At 66.3% G+C, this 24133-nt stretch overlaps 1 protein-coding gene across 3 annotated transcripts; it reads right to left on the bottom strand.

Annotated features, from left to right (window-relative positions):
• RHBDF2 (rhomboid 5 homolog 2) lies at nucleotides 1-18647 on the bottom strand. Of its 3 annotated transcripts, none has more exons than XM_084862455.1 (18): nucleotides 18537-18647; nucleotides 8696-8858; nucleotides 7942-8066; nucleotides 7126-7321; nucleotides 6851-7048; nucleotides 5965-6093; nucleotides 5513-5631; nucleotides 5170-5364; nucleotides 4402-4513; nucleotides 4154-4228; nucleotides 3884-4045; nucleotides 3478-3590; nucleotides 3267-3330; nucleotides 3088-3182; nucleotides 2811-2886; nucleotides 2230-2330; nucleotides 1902-2055; nucleotides 1-1137 (listed from the first exon to the last, which is right to left on the bottom strand). In XM_084862455.1, exons 2-18 carry the CDS (start codon nucleotides 8837-8839, stop codon nucleotides 718-720), a joined length of 2478 nt encoding a protein of 825 aa, XP_084718581.1. In that variant the 5' UTR covers nucleotides 8840-8858; nucleotides 18537-18647; the 3' UTR covers nucleotides 1-717. The 3 variants fall into 3 exon arrangements, with proteins under 3 accessions (XP_084718581.1, XP_084718582.1, XP_084718583.1); XM_084862456.1 differs by lacking the exon at nucleotides 18537-18647 and adding an exon at nucleotides 8958-9858; XM_084862457.1 differs by lacking the exon at nucleotides 5170-5364.
• Between the last annotated feature and the right edge of the window lie 5486 nt (nucleotides 18648-24133).

Below are 24133 nucleotides of genomic sequence, written 5' to 3'. Positions count from 1 at the left end.
TTCCCTGGAGAATACCATTTAATGCATCCGAGACATCATCCATACAAACTTAGCGTTACTTTAAAAATTAGGGTAACAGATGCCCTGACTGTGCCCCGGGCAGTCCTGGGAGCAGGTCCTCGGGGTGGCCCCGCCCCCGCCCGCCAATGGTGGGGGCTGCCGCTGTCCGAGGCTCCCCTGAGCAGACCTGACCGCGGGGTGAGGGGGCGGGGGCACAGCCTCTGCTGGCCGCAAACCCGCCCAGGCTCCCCTGCCCAGGCCACGGCCAGAGCCTCTCCCCAGCCGGTCACCCGATGGCGGCCCTGCAGCCGCTGAGGAACGGGGTGGCAGGGCAGAGAGGGGAGGAGAGCCCCGTCCCCGGTAAGGCCACGCCCAGACACAGCGGCAGAGGCCCCAGCGCTCAGCACAGGCTGTGGTGCGAGGTGGGGGTCCCGACAGCAGGGTAAGTCGGGGCCCAGGCCCTGGGCTGCAGAGAAGCAGGTGCTCAAGGGTGTACCCCAGCCCGGCAGGGAACACCCGAGGAGGGCACCTCACCCCCCCCCTCAGGGAACCCGCCTGTGTGACTGTCTCTGAACCGGCACCAGGGCCTGGGCGCCTGCGGTGGGTCTCTGGAGTGTGGGTGGGTGCTCTGCAGGCAGGCAGCCCGCCCCGGGCTCGGCCCCCGTGCCCAGGGCTCGGCCCTGTGCCCCGATGGAGCCGCGGGCAGCCAAGCGGCGGTCAGTGCAGCACCTGGTCCAGCTCGTACTTCTCGCAGAAGCGGCTGGTGAAGGGGAAGCAGGTGAGGTGCTCGATCCAGGGCCAGTGGATGGGGTACACGTACAGCCAGACGACCAGCGAGGCGAAGAGCCCGGCGAAGACCAGCAGCGACACCAGGATGAGGGCGCGCTTACGGTACTTGTCGCTGGTGCCGAAGGTGATGTAGGGCAGGAAGGCGAAGGCCAGCAGCAGGCCGCTGAGGAAGCCGAAGATGTGGGCGATGTTGTCGATCCAGGGCAGCAGGCCGCACACGAACAGGAAGAGCACCACGGCCGCCAGGTGCAGGAAGGCCCTCCACGGCCGCTCCAGCAGCTGCCAGCTCTGGATCAGCTCCACGAAGAGGCAGGCCAGCAGGCCGAACTGCGACCCCGCCGGGCCCACCTGGGGGGGGAGGCGGGTGCTCACTCCCAGGTGCCAGGCGCGCAGGGAGCCCCGCACCCGGGCCGCCTATCGGGGAGCCCGACCCAGGGTGGGGCCCCGACGCTCAGGGGACAGCTGGGGCCGCTGGACCAAGGCTGGGAGGGGACCGGCACTGGGCAGGGCAGCCGCCTGAGGGCGAACGGGTCACAAACTGCCATTCCTGCCGGGCTGGTGTGGCTCAGTGGTTGAGCACTGTCCCATGAACCAAGCGAGAGGTCGCTGGTTCGATTCCCGGTGAGGGCACATGCCCGGGGTTACGGGCTTGATCCCCAGTGTGGGGCGTGCAGGAGGCAGCCGATCGATGTCGTTTTTCTCTCATCACTGATGTTTCTCTCTCTCTATCCCTCTCCCTTCCGCACTCTCTAAAAATCAATAAAATCCTATTTAAAAAACAAAAACAAAAGAAAACTCATGGTTCCTACGGGTTAAGAATGGTCACAGCCTGGCCACTCCCCGTGGCTCTCCCTGCAGACCTGGGGCCTGTGGCGGGCAGTGGTCACAGAGCCGAAGCGGAGGGAGGAGCAGGGAGAGGGCGCGTCCAGAAGGTCCTTTTGGAGCTGCCATCTGAGCGTGACTCAGGGATAAGCTCCCTCGCGCCCGGGATTAAGGGATCAGCCAATAAGCCTCCAGCTTAGCCGCTCATCCGCTGCTGAGCCCGGCCAGGCAGGGGCCCTGGCCCCCCCCCCCACTTCCTGCCCCGACCGACCGACCGACCGAGTCCCCACCTCTGCCCGGTACGGGAGGAAGATGGCGCTGGCGAGGTTGCCGGTGATGCCGCTGAGGATGAAGATGATGGAGATGCGGTGCCAGCCGGCCAGCTTCTCCAGGTCCCGCAGGATGGTCATTTGGAAGACCACGGATACGAAGCAGTGCACCAGGCTGGGGGGGAGGGGAGGGGCAGGCATTAGCCGCCCGGTCTGCCCACGGCTGCTGGCCAGGCACTTCCGGAGCCGGGGGGGGGGGGGGGGGGCGCGGGAGGGCTGCGCCCTGGCCCAGGAGCCCCCCGGGGGGGATTGAGAGGGAGCCCAGGGGGCGGCCATCTTGGAGCCTTACCCGGCGTGGAGGAACAGGGACAGCCAGAGCCTGTAGAACTGGTCGGGGACCTCGGGGTTGAGAAAGGGCAGCAGCCCGCACACCTTGTCCAAGCAGTGCACCTGGGGGCGACATGGGGTCAGCGCCGGGGCCTGGCTGGGCTGGACGCCCGGGTGTGGGTGGGCAGAGCCGATACCCCCGTGAGGCCAGCTCCAGTAGCTGCCATGCACTGCTTCTCTCTTTGGGGAGCAGAGGGGGTCATCTGGAAAGCCAGATGGGGCTGAGGCAAATGACATCAGCCTTTTTTTAAATTTATATATATATACATATATATATATAAAATTGATTTTTTACAGAGAGGAAGGGAGAGAAATAGAATTAGAAACATGGATGAGAGAGAAACATCGATCAGCTGCCTCTTACACACTCCCCACTGGGGATGTGCCTGCAACCAAGGTACATGCCCTTGACTGGGATGAAGCCCAAAACCCGGACCTGTGCCCTGACTGGGAATAAACGGTGACCTCCTGGTTCATAGGTTGATGCTCAACCACTGAGCCACACCAGCTAGGGCCCCGCGGGTCCCGCCAGCCCCACCTCACCTGCGAGCAGAGCGTCGCCTCCTCGTGGAAATAGCCGTGCATGAACTCACAGTACTCCCGGGTGGTGATCTCACAGCTGGAGGAGGGGCGTGTCAGGGCCCGCTCCCTGTCCACTCGCCGGTGCCAGCGCCCGGCCAAGCCAGCAGGGCTAGTGGGTGGACAGTGCCCCTCGGAGCCCCGGGCCCCGGGGAAGCGCCCCATCGTCCTGCTCCCCCCTCAGCGCCCCCGCGTGGACGGGGAGGGCGTGGGCCCAGGGCCCGGGGCGGCGGCGGCTCACCTGCCCTTGGTGCCGATGCAGCAGGGCCGGCCCCGGATCTCGCAGTCCATGTGCAGGATGCCCGTGAGGTTGCTCCGGGCCTGCTCCGTGCAGATCTGCGGGCGCCGACCAGGCGGGCTGTGTGGGTGGCGGGAGCCCCTCCCGGCCCTCCCAGGCCACCCTCTGCCCCGGGCACTCACCGGCCACTTGGTGATGTCATCAGGCCAGATGTGGGCCCCACTGGAGGCCGGCTCCTCGCAGGTCCTGGCGGGAGAGGCCAGAGGGGGCCACATGAGGGGCCGGGCACCCCCAGAGAGCCACACCCGCCCCAGTGTCCCTGTGGGGGCACAGTGCACCAATGTCCCTCCGCCCCGTCTTCCCGGACAGCCTGGCCGAGGCCCCTGGACTCACTGGGGGTCCTGGTGGCACACAGCACCAGACGTCCGCATCTGGCCCTGGTCGTCGGACTTGTCCATGGGGGGCCCCGTGTTGTCCTGCCACTTCACAAAGGTGGCCAGAGTCTCCTGGGGGAGGGGGGGGTCAGGCCAGGCGGCCACCGCAGGGGTCAGGGGACCCCCAGGAGGCTCTTCCTGTTCTCAGGACCCCACGCCCGGTGACATCCTCAGACCCGGCTTCCACTGGCTTGGGGTGGGAGGCTGGCACCCTTCCTGTGCTGGGCCACGTGTGGGGGTGGACGGGGTGGACAGGGTGCATGAGGCCGGGGAGGGCTGAGGAAGAGAGGCCAGGGTCGCTGCCCTGGAAGATGCCCCCGGCCAGGGCAGGGGACGGGGAGGGGCGGGGGGCAGCGGCCGCGCACCGAGCAGTCCTTGCGCTGGGTCTGGATGCAGCCCGAGTGGTCGTTCTGGACGCAGCAGCCCGAGTCCCGCTCCAGGTCCCGCTCCCGCTTCACCAGCTGCTCGATCTGCCGGTCCTTCCGGATGCAGGGCGAGAACTTGGCTCCCAGGTGGATCAGGTCAATCTGTGGGTGGGGGGGCGGGGGAGTGAGCGCCCGCTCTGGGGCGTGTCCCGATGAGGGGTGCAGGCCGGCCGACCCTCCCGCCCAGCGGGGGAGACAGGCCCTCCTCACCGAGCTGGGGCCGATCCAGAAGTTCTCCTGCTGCAGGTACTTCACGCTCTCATACACGCCCTTGTTTCTGAGCACCTGGCGGGAGGGGCGGAGGCGCTGGGGGCTGGGAGCCAGGGCCGGCCCCCAGGAGGGGGCCCAGGACGCCCTCCATCGGGGCCAGGCTGTGGCTGAGGGAGGCGTTCAATGGCCCGCGATGCTGAAGCCTCTCAGGGGGCTGGGAGGGGCCCCGCTTCTGCAGCCCGACTCACCAGCTGGGTGGTAACGTGCTGGGCGAAGCCCACGGGCGCGATGCCGTATGTGCAGATCACCAGCAGGGTGATGACGACGTGGACGAACGTCAGCCAGTAGGTGAAGTAGGGCCTGGGGCAGAGGCGGGGTCAGCGCCCCCTGCTCCCGCCCACTCCCCCGTCACCAGCGGCTCCCAAAGGCACCTCTACACATGCACGCTCCCAGCTCCAAACCCTATGGCTGCCCGCCGCCCCGGGGAAAGCCCAACACGGGCCCCTCCCGCTGCGGGCAAGGCCCTGCTCCGCCTACCACCGCCCCGGCCTCCTCTCCTCTCGCAGCCACAGGGCCTTTGCACATGCTGCTCCGTGGTCGGGAAGCTTCCCGTTTCTCCTCCGCCCGCTGACTGCAGCTCATCCCGACCGCACCCCGCTGTCCCTCCCGCTCTGCCCTCCTCCTCAGGACACCGGTCACTTCTTAGTGTTTTGTAATTTGGGATCGAATCTCTACTGGATCATTGCCAATAGTCCACTCTGTGAGAACTGCCCCTCCCCGTGCTCTGCCTTCCCCCAAGGTCTTTGCATGTGCCCCCCTCCCACTGGCCCCTCGCTCGGGGCTTGGGGTGGGGGCGTTAACTGTCCCTCCGACCCACCCACCCTCCCTGCTGCGTCCCGTGGGGCTCCGCCACAGGCCTGTGGGTGGCGCTCAGGGGACACTGCGGCCTGTGAGGGGCGTGAGGGGGCGGCGGCGAAGAGGCCGCGGGTGCCCCAGGCCCCTCCCGGCGCGCTCACCGGTGGCTGTCGAAGCTCTCCAGCTGCCGCTGCACCGTGCTGCTGATGCTGCGGCGGTAGCGGCGGTTCAGCCAGCTGCCCACCACGCCCAGGCCGTAGTGCCGCCTCTGCCGGCCGAAGGCGAAGTGCTTCACCTTGGAGGCGATGCGCCTGCCGCGCTTGGCCGCCGGCGGGGGGCTGCGGCCGTACTCCCTCCTGCCGAGACGCGGCCCTCAGCCGGTGCCCGCCCGGCACAGCCCGGAGGCACCTGCGGTCTAGGGACCCCCCCCAACAAGCCCCCTGGGCTCCGGGAGCCTCTCCGCCCTGCCACCCCCTCCGGCCGGAGGGGCGGCCCAGGACTCACAGAGGCACCTGCACCCCGTCGGGGGAGACGGGGGAGGCCGAGCGGGGGACGGCCCGGAAGCAGCTGGCGGAGAGCGGGGGAGACTCAAACACGTCGTCGGGCATGGAGCTCATTTCTTCCTGGGGGGTGGGGGGGGCGCGGACACGGGGGGAGGCAGCGTGAGCGCCCTGCCCCCAGGCCTGCCCCACCGCTCGCCGGGAGGAGCATGTGCTGGCCTCGGCCGTGACTTTCCTGGGGGCCATCCTGCCCCACCCCAGGTCCTCCCTCGAGAGAAAATCGGGGACCTAGGAGCACCCCAAGGTGGCACCTCCATCCCCCCATGGGCCGTTGGGCCCCTCAGGCGCTCCTGGCAGGGGATGGTCAGGGCCAGGCCACCCCCCCAGCTGCCAGGCCGCCCTGCCCGCGCCCCGCGCCCCGCGCCCCGCGCCCCGCGCCCCGCGCCCCGCGCTTGCCTTACTAAAGAACGAGGAGTCGAACGTGTCCGCCCCGTCGACGGCGTCCTCCTCCAGGAAGCTGGGGTAGGCGAAGCTGCGCTTGACCGCCCGGCACCGCGGGGCGGCGGCGTCCAGCACCGGGCGCCCCTGTGCGCGGCAGAGGCACCGCATCAGCCCGGGCGCGCCCTCTGCCCGGAGCACCGGGGCCGGGAACACGGCAGCGGCCTCACCGCCCGGATGCGTCACCCCCCTCCCCCCACGCTGCGTGTCTGCTCTCTGGCCACCTCCTGCCCTCTGCCCGGCAGCTGACCACCACCCCCCTCACTCCCCTACATTCCCGAGCCTCTGCCATCTCCCCGAGCCTGGCTCCTCGGCTGGGCACACAGGCCTGCCCTCTTGTTGACCCATCTGCTGCCACTGTCACTAAAACCACGGGGACCCCCCGAGGCCCCCCTAAAGGCCACGACCCTCCCGCCTCTGGGCCCGGCACCGGCCGTTCCCTCTGCTGAGAACGCTGTTCCCTGCCTGGCTCTCCTGGCAAACTTTTCCTTATTGTTCCGGGCTCGGCCCGGGTGCTTCCCTGACACCAGCCCTTCTGCTACCACCCGACGGTGCCCTCACGGGGCCGGCCCTGAGCCCGTTCACCGCCCTCTGCGGCCCCTGGCCCAGCACCGTCAGCGGGCTCAGGGGCGTGGAGATGAGGGCTGGCGGCACGTTTCACTTCCTGCTGCCCAGCCCGCTGGTGCAGAACCAGCTTCCCAAGCCGGGGGCCGGAGGGCTCTGGAGGGAATTGGGGGCGGGACGTGGCCTCCCTCTGCCCAGGGTCCCAGGCACCCGCTGCCCTGGCACAGAGAGGCCTGCCGTGGGGAGCGGGGGGGAGCGGGGGCAGGGCGGGCGGCCGCACCTTGAGGAGGGCAGAGGCAGCTTGAAAACTCATGTGGGCCACCGACATCCTCTTCCGGCGGGGCAGGTGGCCGGAGCGGACGCTGGTGAAGGAGGTGAGGGACAGGACGCCGGGGGTCAGCGGCGGGTGAGGGGCGTGGGGCCGGTCCACCTCGTCCGGGTGGCGGAAGGCCCGGCCCCGGGCCAGGGGGTCCACGATCTGCAGGGGAGGGAGGCGGTGAGCGAGCGGCCGGGCCCCGGCGCAGCGCCCGCCGCCCCGCGCCCGCCGCGGCCCACCTTGGGCATCTTGCAGGGCCTGGGGGACTCGGTGTCCGGGAAGGAGGGCCCGTCCTGGCTGGGGAGCTCCAGGTCGCGCTGGCAGGAGGCCTTGAGGCGGCCGTAGCGCACGCTGCAGTGGTGCAGGCTGCGGCGCTGCCAGTGCTGCCGCTCCAGCTCCCAGTCGCCGCTGACCCCGAACCACTGCGCCGTGCCCCTGCGGGCGGACGGAGGGGCGTGAGGCTCCGGGCACTGGGACGGGGCGCGCACGTGTGGAGGGAGGGGGTGAGAGAGCTGACCGTGCCGCGTGTGCACAGGGGGAGCGATGTCAGAGTCGGTGGCACACGCGTGCAGGCAGCTGTGACAAGCGCTGACCGTGCACACGTGAGGGCTGACGAGTGGTGAACTTGAATGTGTGAAGGGAGGTGACAGGTCATGTGCATGTGCAGGGCGGGACGAGAGCTGACCATGCACATGTGCACAGGGGAAGTGATGACACCCATGTGTATGCAGAGGGTGACAGGCATGTGTGTAAGGAGTGATGACAGGTGACCGTGCATGTGCGCAGGGGGTGACAGGGCACATGTACGCAGAGGCAGGTCAGCTCCCCCTTGAGCCCCTGGTCGGTCCCCGTGGCTGCTCTGGCATGAGGAGCCAGGCTGGGCCCCTCAGATCCACCCGGGCCTATGCGAGGCACATGCCCCTGCACCCCAGCTCCCCCCCTGCAACATGGTGTTCGACTCCCGGCCCGCCCTGCAGGGAGAGGCACTCGCTAAGGCCAGCTGGGCCCCCGGAGGGGGGCGGGGGGGACAGGCCTGGGTCCTCGCCGGCGCTCACTTGCGGATGCTCTGGGACAGCGAGGCCTGGCGGCGGAAGCCGGGGCGCTTCTCGGACGCCTCCTGCCAGCGTCCGCGGGGCTCCTGCAGGCTGACGCTCTTCAGGTAGGTGGGGATCCGGGGCCTCTGCAGGCGGCAGGGGCGGCACAGGGTGGGCGTGGGCACGTGTGGAGCCCAGCTCCCGCCAGGACACCTCCGAGCTGCTCTCATCCCAGGGCTAAACATCGCCAGTTCCTAATGTTTCCCAGAAACCCCATCCGGTGCTCCCCCTCAGCCACGGCGGGCATCGGCCTGCCCTGCGTGCTGGAGAGCACCCGTGGGTGAGCGGGCGGCACCGACACAGCCCCTTTGTGCCCAGGCTGCGGGCGCCCACGCGGGGCCCAGCCTGTTCAATGGGGTCTTTGTGGACGGGGGCCGGCTGCTGGAAACACCGATTCATTCCGTTCTCTCGAGGAGCAGGCGCGGAGGTCAGGCTGCTGGGCTGGGACACACGTGCCCTGCACCCCAGTCCCCCCAGACAGCCCACGCCCCTTCCCCCCAAAGGGCTGGCGCGGAGCTGGAAACAGCCAGGCGGGTGGGACCGCGCCTGTCCTGGGGCAGCAGCTCCTATTTCTCGGGGGGCGCTGAGTGCAGGGCCCACCGAGGGGCACAGGCCTAAGTCGGGGCCACACAGGCAGCTGCTGGGGAGGAGCCTCGTCCAGGAGGTGGATCTGCCCCGGAGGGTCCCGTGGGCACAGCCCCCCGGGCCCCCTCACCTGGGGCAGCATGCTGGCGTGCTCGTCGGGGGCGGCGGCCTCGGGCGGCGGGATGGTGATGGACAGGTTGGGCGGCTTCCGGCTCTGCAGGCGGCTGCCGGGCCCGGAGGAGACGCGCTCGCCATTCTTGTCAGCGGAGGCCATGGTGGCGGCGGGCGGGGGGCTGGAGAGGAGACGGGAGGGGACACGGCGTGTGAGAGCCAGCGGGGACGTGGAGACCCAGGTAGGGGCCAGGGTGGGCCTGCCAGGAACTGGTTCTAACCTAGCCCGACACTGAGGTCCCGGGCGGAGACGGAACCGGCCGAGGGGGAAGGCAAGAAGGTCTATGTCTGCCCGGCCGGCGGGACTCAGGGCTGGAGCATCGACGTATGAGCCCAGAGGTCACGGTTCGATTCCTGGTCGGGGCACAGGCCCGGGTTGCAGGCTTGATCCCAAGTAAGGCCGTGCAGGAGGCAGGTGATCAATGACTCTCATCATGGATGTTTCTCTCTCCCTCCCCCTCTGAAATCAACACAAATGTTTTTCTTCAAAGGTCTATTTCTGTCCCCCTTCATTTGCATTCCAGACCAGTGGCGTCTGGGAAGTCCCCGACTCCCCACCTCCGTCCAAGTCTGGGCTCTGCTCAGGAGGGACCACAGGCAGAGGCGCAGGGCACAGGGCAGAGCCGCAGGACCTGCCAGTCCGCAGGCCGACACTCAAACCGGTGCTGGCTTCCTGCTTCTCTCAGGCCCGACAGCAGAATCGGGCGTCCTTTCTCCACCAGAATCCCGGGCCCAGGCCCCGGCAGCCCAGGCCCCGGCAGCCCAGGCAGGGAGGTCAAGGGCAGGCGGCTCCTCAGTGCCGGAGCCGCGTGGCGATGCCGCTCGGAGCCCCTCTGGGGACAGCTCCAGGACCACAGCCTCCCCGGGGCCGGCGCGGACAGCTCCCCGGCCCGGCCTCCTCCGGGCCCCGGGCGGAGAGGGGCCTGGGAGCTGCCCAGGGGCCCGGGCACCAGGAAGGCAGGCGGGCAGCGGAGGAAGGCGGGGTGAGGGGGGCTGCCAGGCCCGCGCTCTGGTCAGGACACAAACAGACAGGATCCTTCCGGAACTCGGAGCGACCACACCCCGCCAGGCACATCCTGTCCCCCAGCTCCCACCTCCTATCTGCCGCCCCGCACCTGGCCCGCCAGGCTCCACCTCCTGCCTGGCTCACGCCTACCAGCTGCTTTTTTTTTTTTTTTTTTTTTTAAATATATTTTATTGATTTTTCACAGAGAGGAAGGGAGAGAGATAGAGTTAGAAACATCGATGAGAGAGAAACATCGACCAGCTGCCTCCTGCACACCCCCCACTGGGGATGTGCCCGCAACCAAGGTCCATGTCCTTGACCGGAATGGAGCCTGGGACCCTTCAGTCCACAGGCTGACACTCTATCTACTGAGCCACACCGGCCAGGGCTACCAGCTGCTTTAAGGAAAGTGAAATGTCACTTCCTCCAGGAGGCCTTCCCTGCCACCACCAGACAGAACCACCCGCTTCTCACGGGCTCCCTCAGCACCCGCAGGTCTGCCGGCACATGAGTGTGGCCTGGCACACAGTCAGCCTGCGAGCAGGTGCGAGGGGCACACACGTGGCGGCAGGCGGTCAGGCCACACCCACGCTGGGCAGAAGCGGTCACCCCCACCCCGCAGCCAGCCAGGACGCGGGCTCCTCGGGAAGCTCCCCTGGTGCCTGGGTCCCGCCCGGCGGTGCCTGGGGCCGGGGATGGAGGATGGTGTCCCAGGATGAGTCCCCGGTGGACGGCCTGTTCCCCCAGCCCCGCACAGCCCAGGCTCCAGCCAGGCCTCCCATCCCAAACCATACCGCCCCCCCACCCCCCGCCCCTCCCGCTGGGACTCCCGGCCCAGGACCCGCTGTGCTGTGGCACCAGCGCCCCCTAAGGGCGGGGGGAGGCGGGCACAGCCCGAGGCTGCAGGAGGGAGCGATGGGGCTGCCCGGGTTCCCGGGGTTCTGAGAAGTGGCCGGGCCCCAGGGAGCAGAGGCGGGTGGGCCCATTTTCTGGGGAGCAGTGAGGTGCCTAGGAGAGCCACGTACCCATCTTCCCGGGGCAGCGCCCAGTCTTCACTGTGAGCACCCCCCCCCCCCCCCGGCCTTCCCCGCCTCAGTTTCCCTCTCCGTTCACAGAGGGAGTCCCGGGGCAGCGCCCAGTCCTCACTGTGAGCACCCCCCCCCCAGGGCCCTCCCCGCCTCAGTTTCCCTCTCCGTTCACAGAGGGAGTTGGGGAAGGCGATGGCCCCGCTCTGACCCCGGGGAAACCCACACATTGGGCTTCCCCAGCCTCCGCCTGGAGGGGGGGCGGCTCCTGAGGCCGTGTCCCTCCCAGCCCCTCCCTCAGGCCCAGGAGTGAGGGTCAGGGGTCAGGGGGCGTCACTCCACCCTTGGGCCTGCATAGCCCACGTCCAGGGCGTGCAGGAGCCGGCGCAGAGCCCGGGCAGCTAAAGGGCTGGCGCTCCGGGGCGCCCCGCCCGCCACTGTCTCCTGCGCCCCAGAAGTGCTTGCTCACCGCAGGAAATTGTGACATCCTGGGACCAGGCCTCTCCCGGCCCAGTCACATCCGCCGCTCAGACCCCTGCCCGCGCCAGGCCGCGAGGGGGGCGGAGGGAGGCCTGAGGCTGTCCCCTGGCGCAGCGCTGCCACCTGCCCGGCTGAGCCCCAGCTCAGGGGGCCCTCCCCAGAAAGGCCCTCAGCCCCGGGGTCCTCAGGAGAGGGGGGTTCAGGGTGGGGTCCGGCACGGGGCTGGGGTGTACAGCACTCCCACCACCATGGGCTGAGGCATCCCTCCCCGCCCCCTCCCGCCCAGCAGCCGAGGCGGAGCCGCAGCCCAGGAGGAGCCGGTTTGCCCACGAAGGGCGCGGCCGGGCACTGCCAGGGGCGCTCTGCCAGACACATCACCGGGCGCGCAGCTGCCGGGGGAGGTCCCCACAGCACCCCTGTGCGCCCTCCCCGCCCCTCCCGCTGCCCCCCAGGGCCACCTGCACCCAGGAGTCTGGCTCCGGGCCCCCTCCCTCTGGCTCCACTTGCCAGCCACCAGCCCCGCCCACCCGGCAGGTTCCAGAAGGCCCGGGTCTGGCTAAAGGTGGGCGGGGCCTCCACCACCCAGGCTCCGGGGCCTTTGGGAGCCAGCAGCGGCTTGGACCCCGGGGATGGACAGGAGGGCTCCAACCCTCCAGCCGCCTGTGCCCACAAACGGGGAGGGAGGGGCCCCCGGACAAGGGGCGAGCAGCCCCCCAGAGAGGACAGGGCAGGCGTCCACCTGGAAGCTCGGGGCCCCCAGCCGGGGGGGGTGTGGGGGGGGTGTGGAGTGACTTCCAGCTGCCCGGGCTGGGCTGCCCTGCCGGCCCCGCTGACTCACAGGATGGGGGGGGGCGAGGAAGTGGCCGGTCTCCCAGCTTCCCTGCCACAGAAACCGACAGCTTTTCCCTCCCACAGCGCTGGGCCGTTGTTTTCAGAAAGCTGCAAAGCGAAAGAGGAAGTGGCCCCCGCCCCGCACGACGCAACCCCCAGCGAAACCCATGTAACCCCCAGCGAACCCCCTGCCTCGGCTGGCCCACCGGACCCGGAAGGAGCCCCCCCACCCCCAAGGCCGTCACCCAGCCTGGTGTCCCCACGGCCCCCTGCCCTCCGCCCTGCACAGCCACAGCCCCCCTGCCCCCCGCTCTGCACAGCCACAGGCCCCCTGCCCCCCCCTGCACAGCCACAGGCCCCCTGCCCCCCCCTGCACAGCCACAGGCCCCCTGCCCCCCCCTGCACAGCCACAGGCCCCCTGCCCCCCCCTGCACAGCCACAGGCCCCCTGCCCCCTGCCCTGCACAGCCACAGCCCTCCTGCCCCCCCCCCCGCACAGCCACAGCCCCCTGCCCCCCCCTGCACAGCCACAGGCCCCCTGCCCCCCTGCCCTGCACAGCCACAGCCCCCCTGCCCCCCCCCCCGCACAGCCACAGCCCCCTGCCCCCCGGCCCGCCCTGGCCAGGGGAGCAGGACAGAGTTTGGGGAGAGAACGGGAAGGAAAGAAACTGTCCCAGGTGTGGGTGGCTGAAACCCAATCACCCAAGCCAGTGCCAGGCAGGGAGCAAAGGGACTCCCTTTCCGGCAAGCACCCCCTTCCCCAGGGGTGCCAGCGGCGCGGAAACACCTGCCATCTGTGCCAGGCCCGTGCCCCCCGGGGACAGGTCCCGCTCACCCACTGCCCAGAGGGCCCCCTCGGTCGCCCACCCCTGAAGGGCTTTGCTCAAACTCAGCTCGGCAGAGCCGCCGGGAGGGGCGGGCTCAGGAGCGGTGGCCACCAGCCTTCCCCCGTCAGCGCCAGGCTCTGGGCACCCCGTGACCCAGTTAGGGTGGCTGGGGCGGCATGGCCGACCACAGACACGGGAAGCGGCGCTGGGTTCCAGGTGCCGCCAGAGCGGAGTGTGAGTGTGTGGGGGTGGGGAGGGGGCTGCCACGGTCTAGAGCAGAGAGACCCCAGAGCGCTCGGCACCACCATCGGCTCTCTCAGGATCACCCCCAGCTGCGGGGCTGGCAGGGTGAATGCCCATCCTGGGCTCCTGGGGTCCAGGAAGCTGGCTGAGCTGGGAGCACCCGCGTCCTAAGATGCAGCTGCCGGGAACGTGCGGGCCGGGCACCCCGGGAGGTGAGAGTGCACCGGGCTCCCTAAGCGGACACAGTGCTGGGCCCACCATGGTGCCCACCCAGATGCCCCTCTGGGACTCTGCACTCCCTGACACCCAGGTGTGACGGGGCTGTCCGTGTTTGCCCACCTCCTCCCCGTGGCCTAGCTCCAGACCAGGGGTCTTCAAACTACGGCCCGCGGGCCACATGCGGCCCGCAGAGGAGTCTGATCCGACCCGCCAGGTTTTTTGGGCAGTGAGCGCAGCCGAGGTGTTACAGTAGGAATTAGTAGTTCATATAGTCCGGCCCTCCAGCTCTCTGAGGGACCGTGATCTGGCCCCCACTTTAAAAAGTTTGAGGACCCCTGCTCCAGACGGTGAAAACTGTCCAAACGGCAGAGTCTTCGGCTCGGCCCCAAATGCTGTGTGATCTTGAGCAGGCCACTGAACGTCTCTGAGCCTCAGTTTGTGTATGCTTATGATGCTGAGCACCCTCCCCTGAGTCTGAACTCCGGGGCCCTGGTCACCATGAGCTAGAGAGGTGAGCACCGGGCCAGGGCACTAAGCCAGAAGCCGGCTCCGAGCTGCCCTGGGCCCTGCCCTGCAACACACTCCGGACAGGGCGCCCGTGCCCCTCAGCAGGGCACACACTTTCCAGCTCGTAAACAGCATTAAGAGCTAATAAACCCAGAGCTAACAAGCCGCCTTCCCAGAACGCTGCCCAGGGGCTGGCTGGTTCCCTGGGCTGCTGGGACGTCCGGGCACCTGACACAGGCCCATCCAGGCCTCTCACACCAGGGGGGCTTCAAAACCTACCTCCTCATCACTGCCCCCCCTTCCTTGGGGCAGCATGGGTTCTCTCTTTGAGGAGTGAGGGCTGGGGGCAGGGCTCAAACCCCGCCTTGACCACCTACTGTGCTGGGAAACTCTGGGTGAGTTACCCCCTCTGAGCCTCAGTTTTCTCTGCTGTGAAATGGGATGATGTCCCGGCCCAGGAACGCAGTGGAGATGACATGAGATCATGAATGTACAGCGCCCGGGACCCTGTGGGCGGCCAGCGATGGGGATTCTGGCTGACCTCATCACTCACTTGGTCTCTATATCGGAGCCAAGAGCCTCTACTGGACGGGTGGGGAAACTGAGGCTCAGAGAGGTTAAGTCACCTGTCCGAGGCCCCACAGTGAGGAGGTGGTGGGGCTGTGACGCCCCCACATTGTGCAGCCTCCTGGCACCCAAGAACTGGTGAGACGACGTGGCCAAAGCACAGGCGGCGGAGGGGGCCTGAGCAGCCCAGGCTGGGAGATCCAGGAGCCGGGCCTCTGTCTGAGCCGCTCCCACCCTCCAGCAGCAGTGACATCACCACGCCCTCTCTCTCCGGGCACAGGGCCCTCATCCTCTCACCGTCCCATCTCCTCGTCTCCCTCGCTGGACGGTCTGCCCTTGGCTCCGAGTCCCGCTCCAGCAGATCCCCCACCTGCGCTCCCAGGCCTCCCAGGGGAGAGGCACCCGCCAGGGAGAAGGGGTTCCTGGCCGGGCCGGGCCCAGGCCACCTAAGGGTGCTCTGGGCGTGGGCGCCGGGGCACAGTGAAGCAGAGAAAACCACGGTGTGGGCAGCTGGCCCTGCGCTGGGCCCGGGAGCAGAGCCGAGCGTCTCCGCCTCCATGACACCCCCCCCCCCCCCCCCCCCCCGTGACACACAGGCAGGCTGGCAGGCGGGGAACCCCGGGCGGGTGGCAGTTCACGCCTGGCCCAGATCGAAACCCATCCTCGGGGCCCTTGCCCTACATGGCACCCCGCCCGCCCACCAGGCCGGCCGCTTCCACCGAACAGCAGCAGCCAGTCCCCCCAAATCCACCCTCCCCACACGCTGGCCCAGGGCGCACAGCCGCCCCGAAGGGCAATCCCATCTCGCTATCTTGCCGGCTCCCGGGCAGGTTCTATGTGGCTGGGCACCGGCCGGACCACCGCTGGAATCCTCACTGCCGCCCTCCCACGGCCTACTGCTCCCCACTGCACGGCTGGGGAAACTGAGGCACCTCTTGACGTGACCCCATCCTGCTGACCCCGCTCTCCTAGACCCCTGCCCATGGCTTCCCGCCTCCCTCTAGGCCAGGATCTCGGTCTGCCCGCCCAGCTCCTACCACTTTGTGTGTGTGTGTGTGTGTGTGTGTGTGTGTGAACATCCTTCCTAGAGGCAGCTTTGGAATTGCAAATGACCGGCATCTGGCTGGGACCCACATCCATTTCCTGCGTGAGGGGGTGGGGCCTCGCTCTCTGTAAGTCCCCGAAGATGACAGAAAAGGTGCGTTCTTCTTCGGCCCCTCTAACTCACCCTGGAGCCATGTCACTTCCCGGTTTCCCTAACGCGGGCAGGCAGGCCCCTCCTCCTGGCCTGTGTCCGCCGGTCACCAGCCAGGTCACCAGGCCAGGTCAGCCTGCGCTGGGAGGGCACTCCGTGTGTGTGTGTGTGTGTGTGTGTGTGTGTGTCCCCTGGCTCAGCAGGACGGGAAACTGGGACCAGCGTGTGAGCTCACACTGGAAATCCCCCGGGGGGCCGGGACACCCGGACGCTGGGACCACACGGACAGAGTCTGCTCCAAAGTGGGAGAGTGGGAGGCACAGGGACCACGGGGCTGCGCTGGGCGGAGAGGCAGCCGGGAGGACCTCTCCCCTGAGGGTCTGGGGTGGGGCTGCCTCCTGCTGCCACCGCTCATCCTCGGGAACGCCGGGCCACCTGGAAGCCAGCAGGTCCGTGCACGCTCAGACACACCCGCCTTCTTCCCGCTCCGTCTGCAGGCTGGGCTGGTCCGGGCCCAGTTTGCCCAGCAGGTGGCCACAGGCACAGCACCGCTACTGCCCCAGAGCCAGACTCGGACCCGGGGCCTCGGCAACGGGTTTGGGGGCGGTGCGTCCCTCCTCTTGGAGGAGAGTCCAGCCCCAGCCTGGGCAGAGGTGTAACGCCAGGCAGAGCTGCGGCTCAGAATGAGTGGCTCCGGCCTGAGGCACGGAGTGAGGCCCGGGCCTGGGAAAGGGTGTGGGGTCCGGGGTGCACCCCACCGCCTTCTTCCCCGGCAGCCGGTGTGGACTGAGCGCTGCCTGGGCCCCCACCCCCAGAGGCACCGACAGAGGATGGGAGCCTACTCCAGCCTCTTAAAGTTAAACAACCATAAATAAAAAAATTAAATTAAAAGGCCAAACACCACCACCACCAGCAGCATCATAAAAAAACTCCACAAAAAACGCCAAAGTCAAACCAGAAACTGCCACCTGCCCTCTCATCCCACCAGGGCTCCAGGGTCCGGGAGTGAACAAGAGGCATGGATACTGCAGGAAGTGGGAGGAGGGCAGAGAGGGCAGTGAGGGCGGTGGGGTGGCCGGGCACCTGGGCACAGGCGACTGCTTCACCCGTCCTGCCCTGGGAAGGCCACCTGCCCCGAGCCCCAACCCCTTCACCCCTGCCTGTGGCCGATGTCCGCCACCTCCCCCCCCCCTGCTCCGCTGACAGACACCACGAGTGGGGAGCGCCTGGCTCTCCCACCCTGGGCCTCTATCGAACCACACCGGAACCTTCTATGGCTGGAGGGAAGCAGCCTGGGGAGCCACGAGGATCGAGGAGCCCTGATATACCCCTGGGTGCCCCTTTCCCGGCGTTAATGCTGGAAGAGTGAGGTGTGAGCTCAGAAGGGTAAATGCCAGCAGGTCAAAGGCGTCGGGCGTCCATGCCCGCGTCAGCAGCCCAGCTCCGGGAAGATCTGCCAAAGGAGCTCGGACCCGGGCTGTCCCGGGGGTGGGCGCTTCAGGCCAGCACCCTGGCCCTGGTCTCAGCTCCTCCCTCCCCACAGCACCCACACCTACTTCCTGCCGGGCCCATGGCTGGAGCAGGAAGAGGCAGCCTCTTGCTAGGGGAATCACGGCCCCCCCCCTCTCATTTAGGGTTATTCCAGTTCTTCCCCAGACGGCTCAGGCGGGAAGGGGGAGACCGTGAGAAGCACAGGCACACCTCGCAAGCAATGCAGATTGTTCCAGAACACGGCACTACAGCGAGCTGTCATCTTTTCGCTGGTGGAGGGTCTTGGCTTCAATTTGTAAAAAAAAAAAAAACAACACACAAAAACCCAAAACCACACACACCTGCGGGCGCAGTAAAGCGGGGAGCCACAGAACGAGGCAGCCTGCCGCTGGGTTTCCCACCTGGCACAGCACCTCGGCCGTTCCGAGTGGGATGATTCCTCATCTGGGGGCGCAGGGGGTTCGGCTGCAGCCCTGGCCTCTACCCACCAGATGTCAAACAGCAAAGACACTCCCCCTCCCCATGAGCTGTGCCGACCAAAGCGGCTTCAGAAATTGCCAGATGTGCCCCTGGCTGGTGACATGTCTGAGAGCCACAGGCTTCCCTTTCCACTTGGCCCTCTGTCCCGCCCAGAGAGGGACAGAAACATCGCACAGACGCTGGGCTCAGGATTTTACCAGCAAAGTCCCACACGGGGCCCTAAGTCTAGCTTAGCCGTCGGGGAAACGGCAGCCCGTCCAGGGCGGGTCCCTCCCCCAAGCCTCACCTTCCCAGGCGCCCCCCCTCCACCTGCTCCCCTCGTCCTTCACCGGGCAGGCAGGGGCTGAGGCTTGGCGCCCCCTCCGCCCTGGGGTGGGGCACCTATGCCCCCAGGGGATGTGCTCCCCTCTGGTCTAACCCTAAACCAAGGGACCAGCCTGTCTAAGGCCCTCAGCCCAGAAGCCAAAACCCCCGCGCCCAGTTTCCGAGCTCCGGTCCCGCCTGGCAGAGCGAGCCCACCTCCCACACCCGCCCGCACCTCGGCGTCCGCCGCTCGCCCCGAGGGCGGGGCGGGAGGATCTGGGTCGAAGGCGGGAGCGCGCGGTGCTGCCCCGGGGCGGTCCCTCCTCCCCACCCGGTCTTCAAACTTCTGCCCCGTCTTCTGGCCCCCGCATCAGGTGACCCTTGGCCCGGGGACCCCTTCGGCTTCTGGTCGGAGCTGAGCCCCAGGGGCTCGCACACCCGGTCCCGCAGCCCAGTCCGAGTCCGGCGCCGACCTCTGGCCCACGTGGGGCCGAGCGCTCCGCGGGGCGGGCACCCTCGCCGACCGCGCGCCGCCGCCCCAGGGCGGGCTCGGGCGCCACACCGCGGACCCTCCCGGCGCCTGAGGACCCGCGGCCCGGCCCGGGCCCACCTGCTGCCCGTGCTCACCTCCCAGCGGCCCCGCTTCTCCGGACGCCGCTCCGCGCCGCGCAGCCGGGCAGCTGGGCCGCGGCTTCTGGGGGCGGGGCCCCGGCGCCCCGCCTCTTCCCTACCTGCGCGGGAGGGGCGGGGCCTGGGCGTCGGGGCGGGGCCTAGATAGTGGGCGGGGCCCTGGGAGTGGGGGCGGGGCGTAGGTAGCGGGACCTAGCTAGAGGGGCGGGGCCTAGCTCGTGGGGGCGGGCCCGCCTGCCCTCGCCACGCCCCGGTGTCCTCTGCGGCTCCGTGCGCTGGGCCAGTCACCCTCGTGCGCTGCCCAGCGGGGTCCCGGCCCGGCGCCTTCCGGGCGTTGTCCTGTCCTCGTCACCGTATAAAGCGCGTCGTCTGGGCCCGAACGGCCACCCTCACGTCACCCCCAGGAAAGCCACCTCCGTTCCCCTCCGTCCAGCGCCCCATTCTCAGGCCACATGGGCCTGCTCCCTGGAACCCTTTAGCCCTCGCCTCTCCTTGAACCCCCAAATCCTGCTCCCGCCTCCGGACGCTCCTCTGACCTCAGCTCCGTGACGGCGAACGCGCCTCCCCCGCACCCCCCGGGGCGAAGGCCGGGTCTTGCTCAACTTCCCCCGCCCCCGCCGCCTGGCGGCTCCGAGCAGAGACAGCTGCGCGGAGTGCTGGCCGGGACCGCGCCGGTGCTGTGGACGGCGGGGGGTGGGGGGTGGGGGGTGCGGGGTGGGGGTTTGGGGTTTGGGGGGATGGACCGGAGCTGGAGAAGTTGTAGAAATAAGCATTAGGCAGAACCGCGTAAAACCCACGTTGCCTCTGGGCCGACGACACAGAACCTTCCATGGGGCAGAACCCTGGCTCACGGCGCCGGCAGGGAGGCAGATCTGGGGGGCAGCGGTGGTGGGGAGGGGGTGGCTGCCTCAGAGCCACTTCCTAATTTGCAGAGGAGCGAGGCCTGCCCGGCCTTCTCACGTGGTGGGTGATGGCGGCGCAGTGGAAACCACCTGTGAAACTTGTTAGTTAACGGGGTTCTTACCGGAGGCCCGAGTCCAGATCCCACCGCGGCCACTTACCACCCGCGTGGCCTTGGGCAGGGGCTCGCTTCCTGCTGGGTGAGGTGAGGGTAGCAATGGGCCTGGCCTCTGGAGGGAGCCCCCGAAGCGCACCCTGTGAGCAGGTGCAGTGGCTACCATTGCTGTTATTGTTACTATTAACACCTGCTTCCGCCCTGAAACTCAGCTCCTGACCTTCCTCTGCTGCAAGCGCTCCCCTAGCCCTGTTGCTCCTGGCCGGAGGGGGTCTGGGGGTATTGCTCTTCCCTCCCTCTCCCTCACCCCCCACCGCACACCCCCTACAAGGGACTGAACCTGCAACCCAGGCCCGTATGTGCCCTTGACCGGAATCAAACCTGTGACTCTTCAGTCCGCAGGCCGACATTCTGTTCACTGAACTAAACCTGCTAGGGCTGAACTTCGTTTGGAATGGGCCCAGAGGTGTAGGGAGATCTTGACAGGTAAGGTGAGGAGGGGGCTGCGGGTGGGAAGAAAAGAACAGACTCGGGAGCCAGGAACGCTGGTTATGGGAGGGCAAGTTCTGGGCCGCGCTTGGCGCCTCCCAGGATGTGTGTGTGGGAGGAGGGTGGCCCCTCAAGCCTGGGAGGCAGGTGGCTGTGCTGAGGCCGAGCTGAGCTATGTGTTCAGGTGATCCTGTTTTACCCAGTCAGCAAGGGGGGTTTTCTGGCCAGGAAATCGCCCCGATATTTTCCTTTGTGCCACCCTCTTTGCAAAGGGCTTCCTCAGACCTGGTTACACGTTTTAATCTTTAAAAAAAAAAAATATATATATATATATATATATATATATATATATATATATATATATTTCATTGATTCTTTACAGAGAGGAAGGGAGAGGGATAGAGAGTTAGAAACATCGATGGGAGAGAAACATCAATCAGCATGCCCCCCACTGGGGATGTGCCCACAACCAAGGTACATGCCCTTGATCAGGATCGAACCTGGGACCTTCCAGTCCGCAGGCCGACACTCTATCCACTGAGCCAAACCAGTTAGGGCTACACGCTTTAATCTTTTTTAAAAAAAAGTTTTTCCATTTTTTATTAAGGTATTAAGTTGGTCCGAAGGTTGTGGGTTATTGTTAAGCTGATTAACATTTTTTATTAAGGTATTATATGTGTACATATCTTACTGTTGCCCCCCCCTACTCCCATTCATGCCCTCACCCCCCCAGTGTTTTGCTTCCATTGGTTATGCTCATATGCATGCATACAAGTCCTTCGGTTGATCTCTTATCTCCCCCACCTCTCCCTCGAGGGAAGAGGGACCGGGAGGTTGGGGCCGGAAGACCAGCCCCTCGGAGTTTTAACGTCAGAAGCCTTTGGCCTTGGTCCGCACCGCTTGTGGGGAGGCAGGGAGGCCAGTTCCCCACCCCACCCAGCGATCCCGAGGCCCCTCGTGACCTTCAGAACAAGATGAGACAGCGTGACCCTCGGGAGAAAAGGGAAAAGGGAACTTGAAAACATAAGTTAGCAAAAAAAAAAAAAAAAAGGGGGGGGTGGGGTGGGGCACTTGGACAACATAACCTTGAAATATTAGGGGTCGCGTTGTTAGCGGAGATGTGAGAATTCTAGAGCATGGAGTGAAGGGGTGCTGATGTTCTTGTCGGGGTTCAGAGAGGTTCAGGGCTGTGCCTGAGGCCACACTCTTCCCAGCCATGAGGGCCCGGCAGTTCCAGAAGCGTGGGCCTGGCTGTGCTTAGGACACCCAGGGTTTGGGAGAAGGGGGGCAGTAAGGAGGCTACTTTTGAGGTCGGGGGAATGAGACACGGGAGCGCAGGGGGGAGCAGAGTGGAGGAGGGCATTCTTGTCTTTCGAATTTGGCCAACACAAGCCCGATGTCCTCTCCATCCGCGCTCCAGGTGTGCCGCCCTCCCTCCCGGGCTCAGGGGCAGAGTCAGGGGAGATTCTGCTGGAGAGGTGGGGGGGAGAAGGTTGAGTGTGTGGTGGTGGGGGGGGGGCGGTCAGCAGCTGCTATGGATGATGCGTCGTCACCACCTAGTGGCTGTAAGGGGTACTGCACCAGGGAAGCCTCCCCCGCCCCAAGAGAAGCCCAATTCCTCTTGCTCCCTCTGCCCTCTTCCCCACCAGAAACCCTAGCGGCTCCGCCTCCGGCTCCAGGTAAGGGGGTTCAAGGGGGCTCGTGATCTTGAGGTGAGATGTCAAAGCCTATGCGACTCTTGTCCTTGCTGTCCTTGCTGTCCTTGCTGTCCGGCCTGCTCTCAGAGGGCACCCTGGCACCGCTGTGTGGGTGCTCATTGCTCCGAGGCCCCGGCCCCTGGGAACTGCCCGCCGCCCCAGGGAAGCCCAGGGCCCCGGCTGCTGTGCTCACCCCCTGGGGCCCGGGAGACAGGCTTCTCAGCTCCGTCTTCTCCTGTGCCGCCCCGCCCCACTGTGGCCTTGCAGCCCCGGCCCCCCTCCCCGCAGCCGGCTCCTCACACGCGGGCTGTTCTCCACCCTTTGTCAGCCTTCCTCCGGGTCACCCTAGTCCGGGCCAGGGCTGGGCCACTCCGCCGGGCCACTGGGAACAGACGTGGGATGTTCTTCCGGAGCCCACGCCACCTCCCACTTCCCAGCGGCTCAGCCTGCAGACCCCAGAGCGCCGCTGCCGCTGCTGCTGCTGCGTCTCCCTCCTCCCCCGGCACCCCCCCAGTGCCCTCCCACACCCCCTCCCGGGGCCCGGGGCCTGGGGAAAGGCCCTGGCCCTGGTGGCAAACACTCAGGGATGCCCAGCTCACCACGAAGGAGCTGATGACCTGTGACCTCAGGCAGTTTACCTAGGCCTCCCTAGAAAGACCCCCCCCCCAGAGCCCACCCAGAAGCCATAGCAAAAGATCAACAGGTTTGAAGACGTGAAAGCTGTAACGTCTGTGCCAAAAAGACGCCCAGGACAACGCTCAGCAAAGCTCCAGGGAACGCCGTCCAAGGGTCGGTACCGAGAAACTGAAAAAGGGTCCTTCTTCAGTCACCTTTAAAACGAGGAGCCCGCCTGGCCAGCGCGGCGCGGCTGGTCGGCGTGCCGTCCTGTGCACCGAAAGGCTGAGGATTCGGTCCCTGGTCCCTGGTTCCTGGTCAGGGCACATACTCAGGTTGTGGGTTCGATCCCGGGCTGGTGCATGCGGGAATCAACCAGTCCAAGTTTCACTCTCACGTTGATGTTTCTCTCTCCCTCTCCCTTCCACTCTCTCTCTCTCTCTCTTTAAAGTATGTCCTTGGGTGAGGATAAAGGAAAAAATTACAAAACAATCTAAGGGAAAATTGGATAAAGACTAAGAACAAACAGTTCACAGAAAGTGAAAACAGGAGATGGTGAGTATGAAAACACACAGGCGTTAGAGAAGGCCTGGAACCCGGAACCCCTGGCCGGGAGGGGCTGAGGCCCAGGGCTCCCCAGAGGAGAGGCTGGCTCCGGGTCCGGGCAGCCGGGGCTGCTTGGTGGAGGCGGAGAGCAGGGAGGCCGTAACAGATGAATGGGGTCGTGTCGAAAAGACACAGAGACCAGCTGGGAAGCACTCCCGCTGGCCAAACGGAACAGTTTGAGCATCAGAAAGAAAAATGAGCGCAGGTCACGGAAAAGGCCCGTGTTGCTCAGGAACACCCAGAGAAACCCTGGGGAACCCGGAGCCACTCATTAAAGCAGACCTTCCTTTGAAAAGCGGAGAATAAAGGGGAGACTGCAGCATCGATCCTGCCTTTCCCGTGGGAAGTGCCTTTCCAGGGAACCCAGTGGCTCTACTTGGGCCTAAGGCCTCGAGCTCCCGGAACCCAATCCTTAACCTGGTGCACAGGACGGTGCTCCAACCACTGGGACACACTGGCCAAGGCTGTTTTGTAATTTTTAAAATATATATATTTATTGATTTCAGAGAGGAAGGGAGAGGGAGAGAGAGATAGAAATATCCGTGATGAGAGAGAATCATGGACCGGCTGCTTCCTGCGTGCCCCCTACTAGGGATGGAGCCTGCAACCCTGGCATGAGCCGTGACCTCCTGGTTCATAGGGCAATGCCCCAACCACTGGGCCACACCGGCCAGGCTGTTCTGTAACTTGAAGTTGGTTTGTGGGACCTCCTTTTCAGTTTCTAGCAGTTGACCTTGGGTTGCATTTGCTCCTCTGCTTTACAGAAGAACAGGCACGCTGTGTCAGTGACGGCTGCCAGTCGCCCCCACACTTGGCTGCTTGGAACAGGCGGTTGTTTATTATCTCAGTCTCTGTGGGTCAGGGATCCCCCGGGGCTCAGCGGCGTCCATCAGCGAGGTGTTGGCTGGGCCTGTGGATGGTTATCTCAAGGCCCAGTCGGGGGAGGGCCCACTCCCAAGTTCATTGGGAGGTTCAGTTCCCTGCTGACTCTCGTCCAGAGGCAGGGCTCGCATCAGGGGCTGGGACCTGAGAGCAGCATGGGGCTCTGCCATTTGTTTGATACCATATATATATATATATATATATATGCTATAATTGAGTTCAGAGATGAAGGGAGAGGGAGAGAAAGATAGAAACATCAATGATGAAAGAGAACCATTGTTTGGCTGCCT

Source organism: Pipistrellus hanaki (genome assembly GCF_964339955.1).
Source record: "Pipistrellus hanaki genome assembly, chromosome: 16".
Taxonomy (NCBI): domain Eukaryota; kingdom Metazoa; phylum Chordata; class Mammalia; order Chiroptera; family Vespertilionidae; genus Pipistrellus; species Pipistrellus hanaki.
This window is presented reverse-complemented; position numbering and strand designations above follow the sequence as displayed.

What these genes read in the sequence shown, in the direction of transcription:
- RHBDF2 (XM_084862455.1), bottom strand. Translation starts at nt 8,839, where the DNA reads ATGGCCTCCGCTGACAAGAATGGCGAGCGCGTCTCCTCCGGGCCCGGC. An exon ending in GGCCCTGCAAGATGCCCAAG is followed by an intron (nt 7,049 to 7,125) that starts GTGGGCCGCGGC and finishes CCTCCCCTGCAG; the next exon opens with ATCGTGGACCCCCTGGCCCG. An exon ending in TCCTCCCGTACCGGGCAGAG is followed by an intron (nt 1,138 to 1,901) that starts GTGGGGACTCGG and finishes CTCCCCCCCCAG; the next exon opens with GTGGGCCCGGCGGGGTCGCA.